Below are 15,855 nucleotides of genomic sequence, written 5' to 3' on the forward strand. Positions count from 1 at the left end.
CTCCCTTCCAGCAAGTTTCACACAATACAGTGCAGAAGTAATGATGTCACCATTGCCTGGTTGCTGGCACAGGGCAATGCATTAGCTGACTCTAGAGAAGATGATCTCTAAGCATCCTCTCCTTCCTTATTGGTGAGTGTGGGCAGAAATGAAAAGCACAAATAAAATGCAGAGAAGAGGGAACAAGGAGGTTGGAGAAGATTAAAAAGTGCTGAGATGTTTTTCCTGTTTATTACATGTTCACAGCCAGCTGCCCTATCCCAGTCACCAGAGAGATCACCATAGCAACATGAGATGTTGCTGGAGCTACACAGAGGAAAAGAGTGAGCAGATACAATGGTGTCTCTCTCGCTCCCTCTCTTGTTGACTCTTGCTTTTTATTCTCCCTCCATAGGTTGCAAAATGTTGGCCCCATTATGACTGATTTCTGTTGCACAGAAGACAAGTCAAAATTTCCACAGACTTCAATGAGAGGAGGTCCTGGCCCATAATTTGCAATGCTTTCCTCACCATGTGACATTCTGGCACAAGAAGACCTTATTAGACAGGAACACAAATTAACTTGCAATTTGTAAAACGTTAATTAAAGGACTATCAAGATTTGTCTCATCTTCTCTAACAACCATTGTAAAAGTCAATGTCGGTAATTTAAATTACCATCTTCAGCCCCACATTTGTGACCTCTTGATGTTTCCAAGGCAAATAGCCAGCACACTAGGCAATAAGAAAATGGGAAAGTAAGAGCTGCATGTCATGCCAATTTTGTTCTAGTCCTCTAATAGAGAATGCATCACCACAAACATACCCTAGGAGCTCTCTTGTCTAAGAAGATCTCTGCTCTGCAGGCTGCAGTCACACTGTGCTTCCATCTTCCAATCTAGCTCATGCCAACATCTGTGCACATGCTGGCCAAGATGATCACCAAGGTGTTTGCACAGGAGTCACCAACTCAGACATCAATCAACACTACTTTTCCTATTCCAGGAGCAACTCCCTACTCCTGCTCAGAGGGATTTTGACTCAAGTAAATAATTAGTAAAAGCTTAGTGAGACCACTAGGGTAGCAATTAGTGTTCAGTGTAGACCAAGAAAGTCTACACAGCTAGGGCTGTTGCATCAATTTACTTGTGAAGTCCTTTTTCCTAATATAGCTGTGATTTGCCTAACGCACAAGAGGAACGTGTCATGCTCTGCTCTCCCTCTCCAGGCTTCTCTTCCTCATCTCAAGGACATTAGAGGTAACTCAGTGAACATTAAAATCCTACTTACAGAACTGCTGCTGTAGGACTCCATACAGCCAGATGGTTCAAAAGCTCCATTGATTCTGCTAATGTGCAAGGAAGGTTGGTTTTGAGGAACTGTGAGGTATTTGTTGTCATATGCTGATAAAGTGTCTCTGGCCAATTTTGCTGTCTTCTGTCTGTTCAGAATAGGGTGTGAGGAGGCTAAAGGAAAGTCTGAAAATAAGAGATAAGTAAGCAGATATTTGTGCAGGTAGTTTCCCAAGAGTATAGGAAATACTGCAGTTAATGGACACTTCACAACTTCAGATGATGCACCTCTAGTGAAAGGAGAGGGGTATATATAGCTGCAGAGGAATAGCAGCTACTCGTGCATGAACTGTTAGGGAAGGGGGAACCATAATACAACACTGCACATAATTCAGCAGTACCCTGGCTGTTTGAATGCATTTGTACTCCTGTACCTCAGTCAGGAGATTAGAAGCTAGAAAGTCTATGCTTTGTAGATTGCTCGTGTAGCTCGTGAGCTAGCTGTCTTAAATGAATGTACATGTGCAGCCCTGCTTCTCCGGATGCCCTGAACCTTTTAATTTTAGATGTGTTCCCCATCTGTTGTATCGACAAATTACATGACCACAATGCAGCATAAGGGGGGTGGGGATGGTTACATGCCACCCTCTGCCCATCACCACCAACACTGGTAACTTCTGTTGTAAAGGTGTGTACAGCAACAACAGAATATTAGAAGAGTGCTTGGTCACAGGTAGGAAATGCACAAAGTCAGTCCCACGAAGGCAATAACTCAGTGAAAGAATGTTGATAAAAAAGTAGTGGGAACAGAAACCTGCATAACACATACCAATATTTTTCATGCTCTTTCCCCCTCTAGTGGTGGCATGACTGCACACGGGAGCTGATTTGACCTTTACTGGTAGTTTATTTGAGAAGCTTGTTGGAGTCACAAACTATGACGTGGTCCTTCAAGCATTGGGCTTTTCTGCTGGCCAGATGTGCCAGGTGTAGCAGACCCATCTGCCCACACAGTTATCCCTTCTGCTCCTAAACAGACAAACCAGCATGCTTCTCCAGTAAGTAAGGGTTTTTACCTTTTCCAGGAAGAAAGAATAATTGGAACATTCTTCAGCTCCCATATATCCAGGGAGGCAGTCCATCTATAGTATCTCTTCTTCCCTGTTGCTAATACCAGTAATGCTGCAGCTCTTTTCCCCCATTCACCTTCCCCTTTTCTATAAGGGGACAAGAAGCTTCAACAGCATAGTATAGCCGCTTTCAACCTGACAGGAGCTGCAGAGCTGCCCAAGGGGGTTTGCTGCACTATATTAGGAGAAAGCGACTTTGCCCTTCCCTACCAGGAGAACATACTGGGAAATGCCAGCTGTTTCCTCTGCACCTTCCTCTTGGTGAGGAAGACCACGGAAGAGGGAAGGTAGGAACAGCTGTGTCTCTTGCTCAGTGTTCATGTGACTGAAGAGCATTTTTCCTGCATTGCTGAAACACTAGTGGCAGAAATATTTCAAATAGCATCTCAAAAAAACGAATATTGAAGGAGAGAGCTGTATGCAGGAAGCCTATAATTTGTGCAGTGATCATCAGCTTTTCCAGATAATTCAAGAGAAAGTTAAAAGGGTCCTTCCTTACAGATGGTGATAGCAAGGTTTGGTCTCCTTTGGCCGGGGGGGGGGGGGGGGTGGAATTCCTAAAATAAGGCTGGGAAGTCAGCTTTTCCCCTTCCTCTCTGAATCCCCTTCATTTTTTCAGGAAGCAAAGACAAACCAAAACAAAGACAAAACAAAAGTTGTATTGCTAATCTTCTATGCCCTTCTACAAAGGCTGAATCTACTTGCTTGTAATCTTGTCCTAAGAGAATGCTGAAGAAGGAAGTGTGTGTGTGTGTGGGGGGGGGGGGTGGAAATAGAAGTACACCATAAAAGTTAAGGTTATTCTTACGTTTCCTAGCCAAAATTGATTAGAGCCCTGAAGCCCTTAAACTGTGTCATAGGTTGAGAGAGCAGAAAAGTAGGATTGGTTAGTCAGGGATATCCACACTTGGTTTACTTTAATGAAGCACATAATGACATCATGAGGGAAATTTCAAGGCACATAATTAATAAGTGAAGGTTTTATTCCCAGAGGCTACACACAGTCTTTCTCCAGTTTTTTCAGGCTAAGCCTAGGATAATTCACTAAACCTTTACACAGTCAAAGACTTTTCTTCCCAGTCCTTTTAGCTGGGCCTAGGTAAAATTCTGCAGTACATTTATAATAGAATTATTTCATTTCCATTATACTTCCCAGCCTTCATGAACCATATCATGAGCCTTAGGTTAACCCTGGTAAGCAGGTGAAGCAGCTGGGGATTTCCTTTCAGAATAAGGTTTTGGATGGAAATGCATTTTCCATGTCAAAGTTGGAAGAAGCCTGTTCAGCCAAAAAGCTTTTCATCTTGCCAAATCAAATCAACTGAACCAAAAATTTTTGTTCTGAATCTGTTCCGCATGTGACAGTCCTTGCCTGTGTTGCTGCAGTACTTCAGATGCTGCCTGACCTCATTCTACCCTGTCAGCCTTTAGGACATCTACCTCTATGTGTATTCATTCTGTAAATATTCTAGAGGAATTAATGTCAACAGAAACAAGCTTGTGTGTACATATATACATGTACACACACATATACATGTATGTGTACATTTGCATAAATCCCCAGAGAACAGCAACAGAGTGAATCTTGAATTCAACCTGTAAAACTAGTGTTCAGAACTATGCTCATTGTAGAAACATCACCAGTGACCCTTCTCTCCAGTCAAACTACTTCACATTGTAAATGGCTTCCAAGACCAAAGTACCTCCAAAACAAAACTCACAGAAGACGTTGAGAAGGCAACCAGCTCTTGGACCAGCACTAGTTCCAATGTCACATCATAGCCAGGATGGGAATCATTTACTTGCTCACTCAGTCTCTCTGCACTCCTTTGCTTAGGCTTTTTGTAAAGGTAAGAGTTGGCCACATGCACACCAGCTGACCTCACCATCCAATTTTCCAATTCCCTGTCTAGAGTGCAATAATGAAAAAGCTGCACATACTGCCAAAAATGGAAAGACTGAGAGTGTCTCTGAAAGAACCACACTGCTTGGGAAATGTGCAATAAGTACCCCACCTAATTAGGAGTTCTGTATTATGTCTTGAATAACAGCCAGTTATCTTGTCCGAACGGTCCAGATGGTCAGACTGTCATAGGCACAACCACTTGCAGAACACATTTTAAATGATTTGGCTGCTCAAGGAACAGAAACTAGCTTGCTTTGATTCATCTCCCTCTCTTCCCAGCAAAGTATCAGAAATAGGATGCATTTCTGAAAGACACCACAGCAATTAGTGTGCTTGTGCTCACACAGTCTGCTCTGCAAGCTGATTCAAAACATCTGCAATTTAGGAGCATTATTTAGTAAATTTGTTTCTTCCACCCTTCAATTAGATATGAAAAAGAATTTAGTTGAATTTACTGTTTGTATGTAGCTTGAGTTAAAGACATCTTCTTTAAAGGATTTTTATAACAATATAACATGATTATACCTGTGTTTTTCGGGGCTCCACAGAGCTAATGACTTCTCAGTTCTTAAACTTATCTAGACCTACCAGTTTCAATACAGCCACTCATACCTGTAAAAATAAGCAAATATTTTCATTGCACTACAGTTTCCTTTTGTTAAACTGCCACCCTTGCCACTTCAATATACGTATTATTATTTAGTATTTTAATTAAAGAGTCTCAGACACAATAGAATGCATGTTAATTAATTAAGCCTTGATCAAGCTTACAGGAAACAGGCCATCAGAGGAAACATCTAGAAATACTCTTCTTTTTTAAAATGTAGTAAATCCATTCTATTATTCAATATTACACAAAGGAAAAGGTCCAGTATGTTTCATTAAAGGTAATTTGGATTAGTGTGGCATTTTCAAATTCCTTGTATTTTAATAAAAGAAGGAAAAAGTAGAATTTTACCATTAAGTTTCAGAAATATGGTGTTTCTTTCATAGGGTTGGTTTAAGAACTATTTAGATGTCTGGTCCCCTAGTGCTTACCTGCTTCTAAAATCAGTCCAGTAACAACTAATCTCAGTAACAGAGATTTCTCTCTGTAAACAGTATTTCTTCTCTGAACATATTCTGGAGGCTGGGAAGGAAGGGGAGAAACAATGCAGGGTATGGTCAAAGCTAAAGGGACACAACTGAGACAGTGATTCTTACCCAACAGGTTCTCGTTGCTGAGTGTCCTGGAGGGTCGGGATGTGGTATTTGGAACTGAATGTTAGAGCAGTGTCCAGATAAGGAGATGTACCCAGACTGGAAAGGGCATTAGACAGAACTTCTCAGAGGTGATTTTTGCCCTTGCCATCTGCAGTTTAAGAAGCTTTGCAGGAGCACTCGTCAAATTGTAGGCTGCAAGTCTGGATCTCTTGCTTCTTAGTGGCAATTCAGCTGTGGGGGAACAGGTAGGAAGTGGCTAACCTGAAGGACAATGTTCCTAGCTCTACCTCATCCTTAATCCTATCCCTTCTCCAGTCTCTTCCTTGGCTGCATCCGCAGCTTTGTTACCCAGGAAGTCTCCCTGCCCAAGGGATATAGCTGGGAGACTAACGAGGGTGGAAACTAGACAGGGAACTGTGTGAGGCTGTACTACCTACTTTAACCTTAACAGCACTGCTCCACCTCTGATCTTTTCTTAGCCCCAGTACATCCTCCAGGCCACTTCTATACTTCCACTTCACAGAAGCTCCCTCTAAATGCCTCATCTCCGTGGTAGACTTCATAACCTCCAATCTGAGATTTGCTGTATTTTGCATTATGCTGAAGAGATTCCCTTCTGGCTATAGGTGAGAGCACCAGAAGATTCAACCAGATTTGCCTATCTTGAATTCCTGTAATTCTTGAAATGCACTGATGGTAGTTTTGGAAGCACAATGGAGTAAATCACACTCTGTTGTAGCTCTGTTGAGTTTGGTGGGGTTGCACGCAAAGAGTAATTCTGGCACAAAGTGAGTTTCTGCCTTCATCAGGCTACCCATTGAGATTATGTTTCAGGAGACTGTTAACATGCAGATCATCTACACAGTAAGAGTGATTTATCCATAACCCTATGAACCTTTGCACAAATGCATATTTAAGAAGTCTTTATGGTAGTGACTGCCTCAAGGGTTAATAACAATCCTCATAGAGGCATCCTAGGGGAAAGGAGGCCTATGCCTGAACTACTGCCAGAAACTCACTTTCAACAACACTGCAGTGCCTCATCAGAGAAGGGAAGGCAAGTGAGAGCAAGGCTGGCTTTGACTGGTTTGGCGGCAGTGGTCAACACCACCACTGTACAAGTCTGGTTTGTTGTGCTCCTTTGATGGGTCCTCGCACACAAGAGCCCTCACCCCTGACACTGGACACAGGAAGAATGGGCACAGGAAGAATGCACCTGAGTTACCAGGGATGCTCACTCACCTCTGGCACATGGCACAGGCCAGAGGGTCTCCTAAAGGATGGAAGGCTATCAACATGAAAAGTCAGGAACGAAGGAAGTAAAATCTGATGGAAGATGGAGAGCATAAAATGGGAAACCTCTCTGAAGCAGGTAGAGAGCAGATAAATGAATAGCAGATAAAACTACCATAGCCTTGTATCCTTCTCCCGCAGGACTTTTGCTTATGTTACAGCTAGGTTTTGCACTACAAAATATGCAGTGATGTCTGTACAATCTGCTTGCCTTGGGGATGTAACATTAACAGAGTGCTTAGTTAATAAACTTCTTCCAGATGCATTTAAAGAAAAAAATTTAAGGCTATTGCAGTGAACAGTTCAGGGGTTTGTGTTTTGTTACTGTTGCTGCCTTTGACATCTTGTCCAGGCATTATTTGGCATCAGAAACTTCTCCCCCTTAACACAGGGTGACTATATTATGTAGTAGACTATGATAGACGCAGTGTGCATGCATAAAGGGATATCAGCATGGTGTGGAGGAAAGGCAGCCCCTCACAAACACTGACTTGTTTCAGAGTAGCATACAGCTAAACTGAAGAGAAACTTGTCACCCTACTTACACAAAACTGATTAAGAAACCATAGGGAAGGAAGTGCGCACCAAGCAAAGCTGGTTCATAGTTTCACAGAACACGTGTATCCTAGATGCATGCAACACAGTATTTCCCCCTCTATCCCCCAAAAAGGCAGAGTAGACCTGTGGAGATGGACATGGGAACCACATGTCTATCAAAACAAAAACCTGAGCCTTATTATGCATGGTCACATTAACTAAAGACTTAATGGCTCTACATCTGTATAATATATCTGTGTGTATAACTTCACAGGCTCCTCTTATCTTCCTTTTTTACCCTTCTCTAAATCTACAGCTTACAGAAAGAACCTGATTTTCCTGCATTCAGTGTAAATTGGGAATAACTCCAACAGCAAAGGACCAGGGGTAGAAAAAGGAATAAAGCTATGGAGATCAGAATTAGGCCTCATGCAATGGCTTTTGCACACTGTAGTCTGCTATGCTATTAATGTTATGAAGGGGGCTGGATGGAAGATCCCAGAAATAGCAGGACTCAGTGAGCTTCATGACAGCTTGGACCTCACAGCAGAGCTACAAGCCCCAGAAATGATGAGCTGGAAAGAACTGCAGAGCTCTCAACTGTACCGGTAAAGTAGTAGTGCCACAACATTAGCACTAAACATGATTCTAAACTTGTACTCTGGGGACTCAAATTCAAAATGCTTTACACACCGAGCAGAGCTCTGTCTTTTGAAAAAGGATGTTGCTGTCCCTCTCTCTCCCACAATTGTATTGCAATAATGAAAATTCAGAGGAAGACAGCAGAAGTCCAGCACAAAGCATTTACCTAGTAATTATCTTTTCTACATGTATCACAATGCTGCCCCATAGCTGTTCTTCAGAAGACATTCATGCTGCATGCTTTTTCTTTGAGCTACTAGCATGCAACCTGGACCACAGTCCTACAGTTTGATTTTGGTTTTGTTTCTGGGGTGTTTCCTCCCAACCCTGAGGATTGGGGGGGGGGGGGGGGGGGAAGGGCTGTTCATTTGAAAAATGTGAAAATGCCCTGAAAGAAAACACTAAAGTCCTGTCTAAGCAGTCCTTTCACTCCCCACTCTGTCTGCACCTATTCAGCTTCATAGACAACAATTAACAATGAAGCAAAGAATAAACTTACCAGGTGCATGTGCTTCCATGTTGTCTGGAGGTTTGGCTGAATACTGCGACAGTGCTAATAGGATATGACTATGCTGATTGCATGCACAAGCTGCTTCTGCACTGGCTTAAGTTGTGAGCAGCACTAGCAGCTATTTCCATCCCAGACTGATCCTGCTTTAAGCAAACCACAACTGAAGCTAATTAGCCAGACCTTCTGTTTCAGTAATTACAGTCACAGAGGGGAAGGGAGAAAAAAGGCAAAACACCCATGAGCTGAGAGGCTGGGGTAACTCTCTGCTGGAACCTCAGCATCTTGTCTTTGTGTTTCACAATGCCTCAGCAAACAATATAACCGTAGACATATTTTCTCCTAACTCCCCATAAAGTTTGTGAAGGAAAAGGGGAAAAAGGAAAGCAAATGCAAAACCAGGACTCTACAGTAGAGCCAGCTCTGTCCAGAAAATCATTGCTTCAAGGATTAGGCTGTCCTGGTGATGGTTTCCATGGGAAGGAGTATCTCTGTAAAGCTGTGCAGTACTTCCAGATAGGAGGTAAGTGTGGAAACCTCTTTATAAGGCTGCATGTCAACTACTCAAGTTACGTGACTGCCTGGATGCTGCACAGTCACTCTTGCGTGAACTATTCATGGGATTATCTTGTAATCAACTGTATAATCAGACCAGCTGGTGGATCCTGCCTAGCCTTCAATCTTAAGATTTAGGCAATGTATTGGGAAAAATTGCCATTGACTAATATCTTCTGAAGGAGGATTTTTATTTGATAATGATAATTGGAGGGAAGGGTAATTCCTTGGAGTTCAAATCTTTTTTTCTTTTTTTAGCTTATACACTAAACACTACAACACATGCTTTAGTGTGGGAGGAGGGAACAGATATGCTCCATAACTGAATGAAGTACAGTATTTTTACTGTGTGAACTAAATGAGTTATTAAGCTTGTGAGTTAGTATCAGATACTATATCATGACCTGCAAGAAGAGCAGGTGTCTACATCACAGAGAAGAGTGACTGGAGGTCACACAAATGTACTAACTAAACTAAACTATCAATGCTAGTGAGTTCATGTGGGGAGCAAGGTGGCTGACATAGCTCAAAGCTTGTGACAGGTGCATTAAAAATTTTCCCAGCAAGGCTAAGAAATGTTTAAACTCTGAACAATTTTTCATTGGATGATTACACTTTTAACGAACTAGTTATAGGCAGACTGAAAAGAATGAGATTAAATTAGATGGTGTTCATTTGTTTACTTTGGCTAAATTGAAGTACTACAGGAAGAATTTTACGTATAACTTACGCTAATGTTATGTTTCTGATTTTACTTGAAAGGGAGAGGTGTGAGGACTACTGACTCCACCTCAAACAGCTTTGCACAGGTCACTGAAACTTTTCTACACTGCTGTTTACCACTGACAATAGGGAAAAAGTGATGATTAGGTTCTCCCTCCATGCATGCAGGGAAGATTAATACATTAAACGTTGCAGAACATTATATCTGAATGCGGAAGCAAATGTTAAAAAAGTAATGTCTTCAGATATGAAAAGTTAAATCACCTCACTCTTCTTCATCCCTCCTTTGGAATGGCATTTCCTGAATTCTACAGGATCTCTCATCAGGTATCAAATACTATTCCTTCTTACCCTCCTAGTGTCTTATACTTGTTTCAAAACTTCGTTTAAAAATTCCCTTCAGTTATGAAACAGGGAACAATCTGAGGGCCACAGCTTCTGGTTTGACTGTGTAAAAGCTATTAGATCCCAGAAATAAAGAAAAGGATGCTCCCATTGCTATGTGTAAACTCTCTTGCATGGGGGATGCTAATTTGTACAGGTTTGTGTTGGCACAGTAGCTGATGCATACATTTTTTGAGATGGAATGCCTGTAATTTTTTAATTACATAACCATCCCATTCATTTGAACAAATGAATCATTCTTTGCTTGATTGATTTGCTCAAATGTCCACATCTGCACAGATCTGAATGCATGTCATACTTTGTACAGGAGCAATGGTGCAATCATGTAGAGCTCCTGCCAACTACCAGGTAGCAAAGTAGGGCCAGAGAATACTTCAAGGAGAGCAAATGTTGAAATGTTTATTTCCTTGATGTTTTATAAGCGATTAGTCTACACTAATTGATATCAAATCTACAGCTTTGCTTGTATACGCTTATCTCTGGGAGAGGGGGATGAAAACTTGTTGGAAATATGCTATTTAATATCCATATTATATCTCGCACCAACTAAATGCTAAGACAGAAAGGCATGTCCATTAATTCTGAGGGTGTATAGGGATGTAGAGCCAGGTGCTGCAGTGATCTCTGTGGGCACAAAAATCTACCTTCACTGGTTCAAATTACTGGCTCCTGTAAGCCATAAGGATGGGTCTATTACAGGTAATACAGCTAGCACAGGTAATAAATAATATACACAGGATGCAATATGATAGTAAGCAATATGCAGCTGAGTAAAATGGAGATGTTCTGTCTTTTTTTCATGACACATTCCTATAGAGAAAATCATATCTGAGCATCAGTGTGTTTCCTGAAATACCTAGCAAAAGTGTTAATTGATAATGTTGAGCTGTGACAAATAATGCTAATACAGCAGATAGTGTTTCACCTGTGGAAGAGGACTGGTGCTTGGAAGTCTGTAAAAGTTAGCAGAGAGTTTACATGCTTTTAATAATTAAGAAGTTATATAAGAGTCTTCCCCAAATCCATTTAATGTTCCTGTAAATCTATCTTGTAACACACTCACCAATCCAACTCTGGTCTTCTGAAGTGGTGAGATGTGTTCTAAACGAGTTGCTGAAAGGCAAAAACTGGCATAGCTTAAAACATGTAAGACTTGCAAACAATATGCACAAATTAAAAACTATGTCCTCAAAGCCTAGATTCTGCTGCTGAAAGTTAATTGATGAGTCTGACTTACTGCACTGTTCTGTTGTATTGGCACAGATGCTTGAAAACAGAACTGCAACCAAGGAAGATGAAGAACAGCCCCATAGTATGGGGCATATTCTTGAACTGGTGTAAACTCTTAATACAGATCTGTTTATCTACTTACATTGAATTACATCTGCTGTGAGTTTGATCCTAAAACCAAGCAGTCTCCTATTGAATAATGTGAAGCTCCTTAGGAAAAAATACTAATTGTTCTAGTTTGAAGCCCAAAATCTTTAGTATAGTCTGTTTCTGTCTTGAAACACATAGATCCGCCAGACTTTTCTTGTTAATTGAGATAGAAGTAATGAAAGAAGGAATGTCTGCTCGTTTGTCAGACAGATCTTTAATTCAATGCTGTTCATCTACTTTGCTGCTGGTCAAAAATCCTAGTTGCGCACATCTGCTTGTGTCTCTGCCCTATGAATGTCCCTGTGTGTCCTTCCCAGGCTGATAAGCTGGTGCCTGACCCTTGCAATTATCTGATTAGAAGGCCTGTCTGCAGCTATGAAACCTTAGGCTGAAATCCTGCCAGATTTCACAAGCCAAAAATGCTGTCTGAGCAAGGATGCAAATGGAAAACAAGAGGCAGTCCCGGTATAATAACAGGAAGAGGAAGACACTGCTTTTTATTCTGTATCTACTCCTGCTCTCTGGTCCTCTCTGGTATGTTAAAGGCTGTTTTCCAGGAGTTGCTTATTTGCAGCTTCAGCTGGGTTGCTGTGCAGCTGATTACCTGCATGACCCAAATCTACCTCCACAGGAAGCTTAATATCTGAGGCAGGTGCAACAAGGATCTAGTGTGAGATAGAGGAAAACCAGCGGCAGAGACCTACTGCAGTAAGTGGGACTGGTACTAATCAAAACTTGGTTTCTCTCCCAAAGATTTTTGTGGTTGATGTGCTTGATGCACATTTTGCTCCCATGGCAGAAGAAACAGAGGCACATAAAAGGCCTGTGATTGTCCTAGCACTATTCAGCAATAGAGGATATCTTTAATGAATAATGAAGGAAGAAAGGATATACATGGTACATGTATTAAATCCACAGCTGGGTGGGAAAGGGGGAAAAAGGATCTCTCTGGTTCCTCTCTAAAAGGAGTACAGTTTATATTTTGGTTAAAAGCGCAGAGGAAATTTTGCTTTACTCCCCTAGAGCTCCTAAGGAGAGCCATTTGCACATGTGTGTGGGGGGGTGTTTTGACCCATCTAAACGTATGACGTTAGCGTTCATGTGAGGAGGAGTAGCTCTTAGTCTCAGCGCTTTCCTCCCAAGTGGTCCTTTGAAATGCTTTCTACTTCTACAGATGCCAACCTAAATGCTGCACAGGGACAACCTGATTTCCTGACCTTTTCTGCTAGGCTTCTCAGAAGTATTCTTATCCTTCAGGTTGACTTCTATATATGGTTTGGATTAGTTGACAGCCACTTCTGCTGGAGCTGGAAGAACTTTTTTTAAGCCTGTAATTTACTCCCAAGTCTTACTGATTTCATAACAAACTGATGAACATGAATTTATTTATTTATTTAAAAAGCAGCCCTCCCATCTCTGTATCAGTGCTGTGAATTTATAGAAAAAGTGAAACACCTCAGTCTATCTGAAGTTAAAATATTTTTGTCTTGCAAAAATGCAAACAATGAAGTTTTACCTCTGGTTTGGGTGTTTGTTTCTTTGGGGGGGGGTGGGGGGGAGAAGTTAGTACTTCCCAATGAAACAGCTTGACTGGCACCTTGCCTCCCCCTCTCCCCCCTCCCCCCCAATATTTTCTGATCTTTCTTCAGTGGCCTGAACATACCATGGAGAATTTAAATCCTGCTATACTTATCCCTGGCAACAGTAACTAAATTAAACTTGCCATTAAAAATTCCACTGTTTGGTTATATTAAAGAGCTCCATTTTTTGTAGTTAGTGCAACAGATGAAGTCTTAGCTGCCTCCACCAAGCCAGTTGCCAAGGGAAAGCTGAGGTTTGTTTTTTTTTTTTTTGGGGGGGGGGAATGGGGGAAATTCAGTTTCATGCCTTCAAAATGAGCAGCAGCTTCATGCTTTCTTGCAGTAACATGGTGCTTGATGAAGGAAGGGCAAGGCCCGTGATATTAGGTTGCCTCTGCATGAGGAAGTCCTCATCTCTTCAGTGAGAAATGAAGGAAACAGTAGGAATAAATTTGAAATAAGGGAGACTACTGATGAGTTTTCTCTCAAAGTTGGTCTGTAAAAGTGCTGAAGTACAGAGGTAAGGACTGTCTGTCAGCCCGTTCAGAAGTACTGAGGACTTGCAGAAGTTACAAAAGCTCTCTTTGGCACGCAATTTCTTTGGCACTCAATTTCAGGGGAAAAACGTACACATTGCAGAAAAATGTTTGATTGCCTAAGCCATAATCAGTATTGGTTATGTACCAAGAACATAATACTCCTGCTGTGAAGTCTTATGGCATAATTACCATACTCCCTGATGGGGAGCGGGGGGAGGCAGTGGGGAGAAGGAGCGGGGCTGAAGACCAAAAAACTCAAAACCCCACAATGTGTCACTAAGGTCTGGAGTGGAGAATGTAAATGCAGTAGTTATGAAGACAACATTAAATGTTTTGGGATATGTTCTTCCAGTAAAATAAATTGTTCCTGTTACTGTGTTATATTTTTAATAATGTGAATAATTTTCCATGGTGAAGATGAAAAGAAACAACACAATCTTAAATCTCTTCTATAAACCATCCCAAGAATACTCGGAAGATAATGTTCCATTGTGCTAGTAAGTTTTATTGTTTGCTATGTTGATACAATTAGTTAGTCAGAATTCTATTGGATAAAACAGTTTACAGAGCGAAATTGAGGCTTGCATTGTAAAGTTCCTTGGTCATAAAACTCAAAGATTAAATGAACTGGCTGCTTGGAAATAATCAGTCTGTGCACTTTCGAGAACGGCACTCACACTGAGAGGCAGAAGGGATATAATGCTGCACCACTGTGCCATTGGCACACTGCAGGGGGATCATGACTGTGGTGGTCTGAGTGGCTGTGCAGCAGCTGCACATGTCTTCCCATTGCCCCCTCTGAATGGAGTATCTGGTATTGCTTCCACACTTACCCTAAGAGGAAAAAGAGATATAAAGTTTGAATAGCACTAAACCTCAGTGAAACCAGAACCTGTTTTTTTCCCTTGGAAACAACCATGGGCTTCCTTGCCCAGAGTTCAGTGTTTTGCCATAAAACTCCAATATGTATGACTTTATGGCTAAAGACCTAATTACCACTGACTTTGTGGACAGGACAAGAGGGTAACAATATCCTTTTTGAAGAAAGGTAAGTATTTGTTGTTGTTCTTAAAGCTTCCCCTCGGAGTGAGTCTTCTGTAATAGCAAATGGAGGCCATTATCCAGTTATCTATTTGAAAACCCTTGACATATGTGGTCTTAGTACTTTTCCTCCCTGTTTCTGTTCTATTTCCAGTGGTCATAGGAAAGAGAAAGATGCATTTTGCTTACTGCACCAGCTAAAGATGATACCCAAGGGGTCGGGTAGAAGCCAAAACTTCCTGGCTGCCATCCTTTTATAATTTGTGTATAAAGACTGTATACAGTCCTTGTGCAAGGCATGGCTATTTCAAAATAAGCCGTTGTCCTGCTACAGTTGGTCTGGGGAGAGAATGTCCTTTGTGGTTCCCAGTCTCAGAGGGACAGGAATATCTGGAAGGAGTGTTATGCTCCTGTTTCAAGTTCTCTATTACCTGTAAGGAGTGATGGGCAAGAAAATGCCATAGCATTCAGCTTTTAATCCAATTATAGAAATACATGAAACATTCAGAACACAACAGCCTAACAGGCTAAGAGAGAAGTCGTACCAAATCACAGAGCTCAAGGTTAAATCTCTGGTAAAGCATCAGGCATCTAAATGTTGATTTAGATTCTCATAACCCAGCTTCAGAGCCTAAAGAGGGATATGTGAGCGTAAACTTAGACTCGCATCTGAAAATCAGGTTCACTAATACTGAGATGAAAACTCTCTTCTATATAGAAAGTCCTAACAGAGCCATTTCAGGCTCGTTCATCTGAGCCGGAGGCAAAGGCGTGATATGAATGAAGGCTTTGTGCCTTAATGTGTGCACCTTTTTTTTCATATTGGCTTGAACAGGGAAAACTCGGCATCGCCAAATTGCTTTAGGAAATTAGTGCCAATGGGGTTCACACAGTATAAGTCAACCAGTGAGAAGGGCAGAAGCTGATGCTCCATTTACTGAAGTGAAGCCATGAGGGAGCCAAAGGCTCCCTTCATGAAAAAGATAAAGGCAGTGAGGGAAGATGTGGGGGGGCTTTGTTTGTTTGTTTTACCTTACCTCACAGTGAGAAATAGGCACTTCCTTTTCAGTCATGCATCCATTGATATTTCTGTACTGCAGTCTGGTACTTATTGGTCGACATTCTTCTTCCACACCTACCAA

At 41.5% G+C, this 15,855-nt stretch overlaps 1 protein-coding gene across 1 annotated transcript in view; it reads right to left on the reverse strand.

The window, feature by feature from the left end:
* Positions 1–14,156: 14,156 nt before the first annotated feature.
* VWF (von Willebrand factor) overlaps positions 14,157–15,855 on the reverse strand; it is a 148,623-nt gene continuing 146,924 nt past the window's right edge. The window contains exons 51-52 of the mRNA XM_013947606.2: positions 15,751–15,848; positions 14,157–14,506 (exon numbers count right to left, since the gene is read on the reverse strand). Coding sequence (XP_013803060.1) covers positions 14,318–14,506; positions 15,751–15,848 — 287 coding nt within the window. The 3' untranslated portion in view covers positions 14,157–14,317. The remainder of the gene's footprint in view (positions 14,507–15,750; positions 15,849–15,855) is intronic.

Source organism: Apteryx mantelli, chromosome 1 (assembly GCF_036417845.1).
Source record: "Apteryx mantelli isolate bAptMan1 chromosome 1, bAptMan1.hap1, whole genome shotgun sequence".
NCBI lineage: Eukaryota > Metazoa > Chordata > Aves > Apterygiformes > Apterygidae > Apteryx > Apteryx mantelli.